This window comes from Dinoponera quadriceps, unplaced genomic scaffold (genome assembly GCF_001313825.1).
Source record: "Dinoponera quadriceps isolate SergipeBrazil2010 unplaced genomic scaffold, ASM131382v1 scaffold405, whole genome shotgun sequence".
Taxonomy (NCBI): Eukaryota; Metazoa; Arthropoda; class Insecta; order Hymenoptera; family Formicidae; genus Dinoponera; species Dinoponera quadriceps.
This window is the reverse complement of record NW_014554754.1, coordinates 1,381,052-1,391,577: the sequence shown is the minus strand read 5'-3', so window position 1 is coordinate 1,391,577 and position 10,526 is coordinate 1,381,052. Positions and strand designations below refer to the sequence as shown.

Here is a 10,526-nt window from a genome sequence, read left to right as displayed (position 1 = left end):
CCCCCCCCCAAGATGGTTTGTTTCGTTTTTTTAATCTTTTGTATTTTTCTTCTTTGGCTTCGAAACACGCCCCGTACAAAAATGCAGCGCATCGGCTCGACGGCCTCTTCGAGAGTGACACGTGCATGCATGTGTGTATGTCTGAGTGCGCACGATCATATTTATATATTTATATATTTATATATATACGCGCGTTTTTTTCCCTCATAATTATAACGTAACAGCTACCGAAGAATCACGGATATGTACAGTCAGGGATATGCCCGGTCGGCGCGTTTAAGCAATTTTTTTTTTCTTGGCTTCTCGCACGACCTCCTCGAGGATAATTCACCGTTCGATCTCTGTTGTGTTCCTGTCGATCTCTCCGCGCTCCATCGTCTCCTTCCGCTCCTTCTTCATCCGGGCCGTTCGTGGCCGACGGAGAAGAGGAAGAAGGAGCCGCCTTAATACTGCATCGTTTACGTAGGTTCGGCTCCTCGATGGGGAGCTCGCTCAGTAGAATCCTTAATCAGAGTGGTCCCAAAAATATTAAGAAATAGTCGTTTCGTGCGCGCGCCGCTCAATCCGCGATAGCCACCCTTCAGATGCGTCCAACGAGCCCTTCGGAGTCGGCCACGAAGAGGGAAGGGAAGGAAGTCGGTCCGTCGAGCGTGGACGTTGTCGAGTTTCAGTCGTAGAATTTCATTGGAATGATATGCTACGTGCGTCTCTGTGATTTTATATTTATTACGCAACGCGAAAAAATGCCGCGGGCTATTTCCTTTTATTCGCCGAGAATGCGCAATCTTCGCGGTCGCTTTAACGGTAAAATTCTGTCGTCTGTCGCGCGTTGCATCATGGAATCAAACAAATCTTTAATTTAAACGTCAAATAATACACCGGTTCTCAGAACGAGCCGTCGAAGAAAATTTAGAACTGAAGTAATTAATTCGACGGCTATAACAACGGGCGATGTAGTTAACGAAACAATCACACGATTATCTCTGACGTAAAATACCTCCATCGTTGACCGTCATATTTCGATTCAACCACTTTTTGATCTCGCTGCGACGAGACAAAATTGACTCACATGATTTCGCGTAAAAAGGTGAAAACGCGATGAATTAATTATTATAATTTTAAAGACTCGAAAAAATCCATTTTTCCGCAGTTTTTTCGGTCACTTTAAAGAAAAGGGGGAAAAAGTTTTTTTTTTTCAACTATATTAATTATCGCGCGTTGCAACAGAATTGACATCTCGCAGGGAAATTCCCGATTTTAATCGGCCGTTTACGCGGGGAATCGCGTAATTTTCGACAACGTTCATGCTCGTCGGACGCGAATCTCTCACTCGTACGCCGGCAGCTCGTTGTAACGTTCTGCGGCGGCACAACGACGAACGGTCACCGGTTGCAACCGAGAAGTAACGGCCGATAAGACCCTCGTCCGTTTAGTCGATGATTCTCACGATGTGGGGGGTTTAGCCGGAGGTCCAAGGAGCGTCGAATATTAATTACAATAATTAATTATCGTTATTAGTAGCCATTGTTCGTTACTGCTTATGTACATAACGTTCCACAAGAGATGCTGCTCCCTCTCTCTCTCTCTCTTTCTACGTGTATATATTAAAGAAATACTGCTGCGGCGTATTTACCGGGATACACTTTGCTCTTGCTTCTAATTGCTGCTTTTAACCGCAAAGTACCGTAAAGTACACGTATAATATATATGCTTGTATTGTACTCGCCAAGTTCGCGGTTCGCGAACATCGGTTCTCCCGACCGATCGTCGACACTCGGGGAACGTCAATTTGCGTCGCGATCGTTCGCTCGTACACACGAGACGACCGGATTGATTTAAATATCGACCAACTACAACGGGACTCTAACGTATTCTTAGGCTCCCGTGGACGCGAACGTCTTTCAAGAAGACAACGGAATAAGATAGAAAGAGGAAGAAGAGAGTATAACGGCGAATACGCTAATCGAAGGGCGTTCCGTCCTTTTTTTCCTTTTTCGTTTCGTCACAAATGTAGAAATATTATCCGAGGGTTTGCGAGTGGGCAGCGGGCGACATATTTTCTGAGAAGCGACACGCGTGGGTCGCGCCCTACAACGTGCTCGCAATATTGTCGTGAGTAAATACGACACGGTCGTCGGATCAGACGCGACGGCCAGCTCGATCTACGTATCTGCGAGGATGACTCTACGATACGGGTGATCGCGATTCGACGTTACCTGGGCAAACTGCAAACACCGGTGCGACCCGTATCCCGTGTGTTCTCGGTGATTCGACATTGCGGGCCAATTTGGATCGCGCCTTCCGATCGCTGGCAGGTACGACGGTCACGTTCACGCAGTGCCGATCTACGCCCCTAATGGAAATTACTTTATCGAACGACATTTCCTCTTGTTTCCTCTTTTGTTCCTCTGCTTCTTCATCATCATCATTACCTTCTTCTTCTTCGTATTATTCTTGGGGAGAGATATACGTATAAATATAGTTGGCCTACATGTTCGTCCCTTATCACTTATTCCGCCTGCTCGCGTTTGCTCATTGGTCTCTCGTGGAGATATGTGATTACGTATTTTTTCGGAGATACGGAGGTAAACACCAGCGTGAAGGAAGTAGCATCCAAAAATATACAGAGCTCCCCCCAGTGACGTCGCGAAGTATCTTAGGGGGGTATCGGGATATGATTCGCGAATACATCTTTCTCCCTCGAGTGGGCATTAAAAAATCCCGGCGTTTTCGCGCCGATCGACATCAGTGTAGACAGCTTCTAAAAAATCAGTCGGCGGGGGCGTCTCGAAAATATATAAAATATCTAGAACGACTCGCAACTGGAAGACGGGGCAAGGCTATTCGCGACCTCACTGGCGTGCGACGTGTGATTCCGGTATTTTGTTTCTCCCGTTATTTAATTAACGTTATTCAATTAAAAAATAGCGGAATTAGCTTCGGGAAAATTAGGCTGCCGGCTTCTCGGACGCGCGTCGACCGCGCGAGGTGCGCGCCCGTTCGCGCGCGCGGTCTCTCTCGCGTGAAAAAATAATTGAACAGCGCGATTTAGCATAGCACACACACACACTCGAACGCGAATTTCTCCATTTCGACACCCCTTGGTCTCGTATATATTTACAATCACTACGTAATGTGTATATATATGTATATATATATATGTCATATGTATACGTTCGCTAAACAGTTAGGAGAGAGGGACGGTAATCGAGAATGCAACATCGATCTACCCTCTAGCGTTAACAATATATAGTAAATATGGTCTTTACGTTAGCAATATTCGTGTCGAATATACTTTTACGATGCACTTTCTCTCTCTCTCTCTCACCGAATTCTACCCGGGCTCCTTTATCACATGATCGATCAGACGGAGAAACGAAAAGTGATCGTTCGAACGTTTGAATAGAGCGAAGTGTGAACGAAGTGAGAACGATATAACAGCGACATATAACTTCGTCACAGAGGGCTTTCGCGCCGAAAGCGTAAACTCGTATCAATGTAAAACGTTCAGGTACGACGTTGAAACGATAAAGACGCGACTTGCCGACTTGATGCGAAATGGAGGAGAGAAAGACAGAGACGAGAAGTCGCATGAAGCTGCGAATTCCTACGGAGACACGGGGAACGATTTTATCGCCGGCACAGCAAACTGTTTCTCACTGCGGTGGCGGTAAAGAGATTTCTTACACCGGGGAAAAATCATGTTGCCGTTGTAGCGAAAACGTCGTTGCGACAGCAATACAATTCAGTCGGCATGGTTCGGAATGAATACTCTTAACAGATCTCTTTCGCCGTCACTGTAATAGCAAACAATTCGCCAGAAACTCGCCGGGCAAGAAATTCTTCCCCGTCGATACATCGAGCGGGTGGACGATATCTTTCCGACGCCTTTTCCCGAGCGGAAAGCACGCTGAAAAACGAGAAGCACTTTCCGACCAATGCGTCTACACGCGAACGTCTCTGATCTTAGATTCACGCTCGTTAGAATCGTACGTTGTTTTGGCAAAGTTTCTTTCGAGATCGCGAGCGATCACCCGTTGAGGGTGGACAGCCGCGGGTCTCCCACGCTCCCTCCCGCCCTTATTATTCGTTGTACAAAAATAATAAAATCAGGCGAGACGTGGCGCTAACTTCTCCGACGCGCCAGCGCGCCGATCAGACGCGGCCGTCCGCCGTCTGACAAATTTACCGCCACGCTGCGCGAAATAAGAACTCCCGTTTGCCGCGACTACGATGATGCGCGATCACGGCGGTCGTGTCGGCGAACTCAAGGGGGGACTGAAGAATCGTCGCCTCTACCACTTAATGATCGTGTGATCGTCACCGGCTGCTTGCGGGACCGACGTGCTATGTGCGGAGACTTTTAAAAAATTCCTGAAAATGACGGCGCGATCGAGTGGTCTTCGTCGCGACTATCTTTCTCGCGGTAATCACCCAGCCTGCTGACGCCGACTCTACGGCGACTTCGTATTCGAGCATCGCGCAGGGGTGATCGAGTTTTCGTGTGTCGCGTTATTTTCCCGGACATTGGTGCCTTCCGAAGGATCCCTCTGTTCCCTGAAGGAACCACACACGCCCGCTACATGTTCGGGATCGTATCCGCTCACGCTCAATGTCGCCGTGAGCTCTCGATGATAAGAAAACGCTCGGTTTTCCTTCTTTGGTGAGATCGTATTCGACTATATCGATCGTGTCCCGTCGAGTTTCTCTGCTTTCGAAAGACCTACCGATCGTACAACTTGTCGGGACGTCGTGACGCTTCCACCGTGGAGGATTCCTCACAGCGCGACGTCCTTCGATTTCCCTAGCCAGGCCCTACCCGCGACCGCAGCTCGACGGGATCGGCATAGAATCGTTATCGCAGGATCAGGACTAGATGAGGACTAGATTCCGATCGGGTAATTGGACTACGTGCTTACAATTGGCTTCTCCGAGCGGCGAAGATCGATGATATCGACGTCGCCCTTGACTGCCACTATGACTTCCAAACTGTCAGTTTCCTTAACGACACTTTCTTCAGGTGAAGAGCGGCGTTCAGTATGTCGGACTCGCGAGTGTCCTCGCCGTCGGAGTGGACCTCGCGGTGCCTGCGTCCCGACATCTGCCATCGTCCCGGTAATCGGTATCTCAAACCTCGCGAGGTCGGGTCGGACAGTACCCCCGAAACCGGCACCTTCTCCTTGCTGGACCCCGGCAGCGACACCGATCTGCCCACGGAGAATCCCTTGCTGAGTCTGTCGAGGGTCGCCGGCAGGAGGTGTCGCATCCTCGGGATGGCCTGCTCTCGTTCCCTCATGATGAACCTGCCGAGGGTCTTCCAGAACGCCTGGGTGCTGTAAACGTTCTCGTCGTCGCGCAGCACCCTCAGTTGCCGGTTCCCGCTGCCCACGGCGCCCGCGCCACCCCATTCCAGCTCCTCGACCAGGGCGAACTTCATCGGGTCCTCCATTCTCCGAGCCTTCACCAGGGCTTGCGCCAACACGTCTTGGGCGCAGCTGCTCACCGGCACGCGTAGGATCGCGTAAGGGATCTCGGGTGACACGTTGTAGATGCAGACGAGAAAGGTGTCCGCCTCGTCCCATATGTGGGTGGATTGGTCCCTTGAATTGGAGTCGTTGAGCTTCGAATGGCCGGCCGTGCTTCTGATGGAGGCCAACCATGCCCTGCTGCTCGGGTCGTCGCCCACTCGCTTCAGAAGGAAGCGACCTTGGCCCTTCCACTGGGCCTGCGCCTGAAGCGGGTGTTCCGTAGGGTCCAGCACGCGTTGGGTCGGCAGCTCCTCCCTGTCCCTCTTCTCCCACCCACGAAACACCTCTTCCACCAGAATGTACTCGTCTACGTGGTCGGGCGAGATCCCTGCCTTCTGCAACGCCTGCAGCATCACCTCCTGCGTGGTGCTCTCCTGGGTTACCTTGAGGATGGTGTAGGGCTCCTCCGGTATCACGTGGTAGACCATCAGGAAGAACATCCGTCTCTTCAGGGTGACGCCTCCCAGGCCGGGATCGACGGTGCTGAGTTTCTCGGGCTCTTTTCCCGACGAGAGACGCTTCGACGACTCCTTGTGGTCGCGGCAGCAGGTGTTGTAGTCCAGGCTCTCTTCCTCCATTCGCGAATAGATGAAGAGGGTGGACAGAGCCAACGGCTTGTTCTTGCAGGAACGTAGTCGCACGTGCCGGTAACCAGGTCGCAGGCATTTCAGCGGTACAACGCGCTGCGCGATCAGATGGTGCGAGCTCGCCTCGACCACGCCGAAACGCAGGAAGGCGAGGTCCTTGAACATCACTTGGAAGCAGAACTTCTCGTTCCAGATCGGATTCACCGCGTTGTTCTGGATCACTTTCGTCTTGTGCTTCGCGCAGTCGATCGGTATACCAACCAGCTCCACTTCGACGTATGTACTGGTGAGGAAGTTGGTCGACGAGACATATTGTCCCGAGACTATTGACAGACTCAAGTGTGCCGAGTGCAGCCCGTCGAACTCCTTGTCCCATGGGTTGAACCGCCTGTCGACACGTATTTGCGATTGTTCGATGAGAGAGAGCACTCGGGAGTCGCTATTTATAATTCATGAATCAATCGACTTCTCGCAACGCGTACACGTATACTGCAGCGCAAACCGTGCGCTTTGGAAAGAAGCACGTTTCTCAATCCCTTGGACACGTGGAAATCTTTCTTCAAATACAGCGAAGGAAATCTAATTTCTTTAATCGAAGATAAATCATTTTTGAAAATCAGTTGAAAATATTCTTATATATTATTGCTTTCATTTAATATGTAACGTCTAATTTTGATCTTTAAGAATTTTGATGTATATTTTACCGCTCGTGACAATTTAACATCGGTTATTCGGCAGTAATCTGCCATTTTTAATTTAAGAATATTATAATGCGTCATAACCTATTTTTTTTTTATAGGCAATACAAAACTGCAGTATACTTTTACCTCATTCATTAAGTATATTATCACTTTGACACGATTAGGAAATCGATCTTGATAATAAGAGGCGTAACGAGGTGCAATAAGCTCACCTATACATCATATGTCCTTTGTCCCACATCACTGAAGGTTTCCTCACGTATCCGCATTGACCATTTTGCTCGAACATGGCCGAGTTCAGATTCAATCCCGTATCGTCGGTCTGATAGTTCAACGCGACCATTTGAATTCCGAAGGCCCAGAATATTACAGGATTGAAATTTGTGGAATCGATACGCATTCCTGCGGGGTACGTTCGAATGAGTTGAGTCTCCGCATGGGCGACTACTCCTAGCGGCTGCTTCCTGCAGATCTTCTTCGCCGTGCTCTCGTTCAGAGACGAACATTGGAAGCAGGCCGGCACTCCGCGAGTAGATCTAACGACAAATAAAATCATTCTTCAGATTTTTTTGTTTACAAAACCAGCACTAAAGATACGATTCGTACGACTGAAAAAAAAAAAAGCAATCGGATCAACACAATCGGCAGTCACCCACATTCAAAAAAAATTTCATTGATTCAACCACTTTTTTTCTTCTTAGAACGAAGATGCAAGACGATGCGATACAAATATTTCGGCTAAGGTCAAAAGTAATTTAGACAGGGTGATTTTAAGATCAAATGAAAAGGGGACAATCTGTGACACCGAGGACGAGCGCGATAAAATTGCTTTGCAAAAAAAAAAAATTATATATATTTATCGTAAGCTCCGCTCGCGCGAAAGAGACCAACCTGAAGAGATTATCGATATTGCTGCCGCCGCTGGCGAGCGAGGCGGACGTCGAAAGCGACTGCGGCGATCCCGAGGAGGAAGCTATGCTGCTGGGTCCTATACCGGCGATACTGTGCCTCTGCACCGGTCCCGTGTGCGACTGGTGGCGTGTTTTCCCCGGTACCGCCGTGCCGGGCGTGGTGTTCAATCCGCGGAATTTGATCGCCTGCAGATAGATCACCAGGTCCGACAGCTCCTTGGCTATCTGGCTGCTCTGCTTCTGCGATTTGTCATCCACCGCCGGGTCCAATTTTAAGCGGCAGTGCGGCACTTGGCTGCCGCCCAGGTACCTCTCGTAGCTCGAGATCGAGTTATCTGTAAAATTGCGGCCTCGGTTATGGTGTTGCATGGCGGCGATCGCTTCGGTAAATTTTTAATCGCCGCAATTACGATATTTTCCTCGGACGCGATCGCAGGGATTTACGTTCGCTCGCGGTAAACTCGGAGATAAGCGGAGCAATTAAGTGGAACGCGGTAATAGAAGGTGCGCTGTACAGCGCAGAGTTGCACGGCACAACACGGCGTATTTAGGTTAAACCTGGGCTCAGAAAAGATTACGAGAACGCGAGCTTCGATATTCTTTGGGAAGGTATCGGGTCTGAACTCTCCCTCTCTCTCTCTCTCTCTCNCTCTCTCTCTCTCTCTCTCTCTCTCTCTCTCTCTCTCTCTCTCTCTCTCTCTCTCTCTCTCTTGGTGCTCCGCGAGATCAATTTCTCCAATGCGACTCGACTTGGTCTGTTCTTTTTAGCTGAATTGGCTGCACTTCGAAAAATTTACGCACACTGGAGCACGAGGATCTCGTACGTACGCTTCGTACGTCGCAATGTGTATGTACACAGGAAAGAAATAATCTGAAATCAATGATAAATATTCTCATGTATAACAACAATATAATAATATTCTTAGAAGATTTTTAGTCTTGAATTAAATTCAAGTAATCATCAATATAAATTCCATCAGATCAAAATTAAAAGTCATCTAAGAAGATTATAATATTCTTGCCTGTACATGAGAATATCTGTTCTTGATTTAATTTTTTTCTGTGCACACGTTTTGAACTAGTGCGACCAGTTCAGCTGAAGAGGACAGACCAGATATATCTGACGGGTGGTTGCACCGTCCGTCGTTCTTACCGTCGATATTGTCATCCTCGTCGTCATCCTCCTCGTCGTCCTCGTCCTCGCTGAAGTACTCGACGACCGACGTGCTGCTGACATCGGTCCGCATTTGCTTCATCGAGGACGCGCGATCCGACATCAGCATTTTCCCGCGATGACTGAGGGGCACATGTGACAAGGGCCCGGTAGGGTCGACCACTAGCTTCTTATTCTTTATCAAGATCCGGTAACGGAGCTGCGACGGTGACGGTAGCTGCGGGTCGTCGCTGAAGTCGGTCTCGAAGAGGAATTTCGTCACCAATTTCTCACCAAAAACGGACTGTAACGACGGATCCGTCGATCGTAATTCGAGCTACTTAAGCGCGACGATAATGGCGCGGGTAATTTATTGAATAATTAACGTACCTGAAATATTTGGGCCATGCGAGCCTGCTGGTTCGGCGAACAATGATTCTCGATGGAAAGGATCACGGGATAGGGGGAGCAAACGAATGCGCTTCGATCGATCGCCTCCACCACCGATCGGAACGGTATTTTGGTGGTGAATGTGTGACCGTGATAAATCAGCGGGGACCCGTCGTCGCCGTCCCAACAGTCGAGCTCTACGCAGCGGCATCCGGTTAAAAGTACCTAGAAATATTTTCGTTATTTCAGCCATTGGACCGCACTTTTGTTTTAGTTATGATTTGCTTGAACAGAGAGTTCAAGTTACTTGTTTTGAAAAGTTTTAAAAGTTGAAAAATTACTTGTTTCGATTTTATCCGGTGAAATCAAATTTTTCATCCAATGTGAAGTATCCAATCTCTTTAAATTAATATAATTTTTTGCACAATTCTTATCACAAGATATACAGAAGAAATGTTTATTAATTAAACGAAATATTAAAACTTCCTTGGTTTAACGAAGAAATTTAACGGGCCTTTAACAGCAAAGCACGGATATTAGGATCATTTAAATATTGTTTATCAACTAATTTTTCTATCGGGTAGCGCGCGTAGTCATGAAATAATAACGCGCGTAATTAATTAATTACGACGATATCGTCGTGGGAATTTTCCACACGCCTCTTAGTTTTACCAAACTTTATTCCTCGCGATGGGGATCTATTTTTAACGGTTATAGCCCACCTGTGAATACAATTGCACGGAGGACTCCCCTTTGAGCTGATGCCCGGTCAAATAAGTGTTGTGAGAGCTGGCGATGTAATATTGCGACAGCGGTTGTTGCATCTCAGTCTCGGATGGTGTCGCGTACTCGTTCGGGAAGGCATAATTGTCCTTGTCCATCATATACCGTGCAAAACCCTCGAAAGACAAACACCACTGTGTGCGAAGTGCTGGGTCCGGTTCGTGCCTCTGAAATGGGAGTAAACAGGCTCGCTTGATTGTGTTACGTCGCATACGGTCGCGTGCGTATTGCGATGTGACGGTCGCATGAACGAGGAAGTTGCACTGTCTCCGGGCAAAGGTAAATTGAAATCACGATTGTTCGAAAGCGACGGGGTTCGCTGGGATCGAAGGGAAAGATTGCCCGTCGTCTTTGCAACGAGAACACTCCGCCCGCGAAATTTAACGCAAACATGTGTTAATCGTGTCCGTTCGACCTGTGATACTGAATATTAATTTCGTGCCAGCAGAAACTCCCGACGGTACACGAGATAG

The 10,526-nt window shown here is 48.5% G+C and overlaps 1 protein-coding gene across 1 annotated transcript in view; it reads right to left on the bottom strand.

Annotated features, from left to right (window-relative positions):
* Positions 1-295: 295 nt before the first annotated feature.
* Positions 296-10,526, bottom strand: part of LOC106741309 (1-phosphatidylinositol 4,5-bisphosphate phosphodiesterase epsilon-1-like) — a 37,252-nt gene continuing 27,021 nt past the window's right edge. The window contains exons 11-16 of the mRNA XM_014613130.1: positions 9,993-10,220; positions 9,271-9,495; positions 8,881-9,184; positions 7,708-8,062; positions 7,029-7,352; positions 296-6,503 (exon numbers count right to left, since the gene is read on the bottom strand). Coding sequence (XP_014468616.1) covers positions 4,976-6,503; positions 7,029-7,352; positions 7,708-8,062; positions 8,881-9,184; positions 9,271-9,495; positions 9,993-10,220 — 2,964 coding nt within the window. The 3' untranslated portion in view covers positions 296-4,975. The remainder of the gene's footprint in view (positions 6,504-7,028; positions 7,353-7,707; positions 8,063-8,880; positions 9,185-9,270; positions 9,496-9,992; positions 10,221-10,526) is intronic.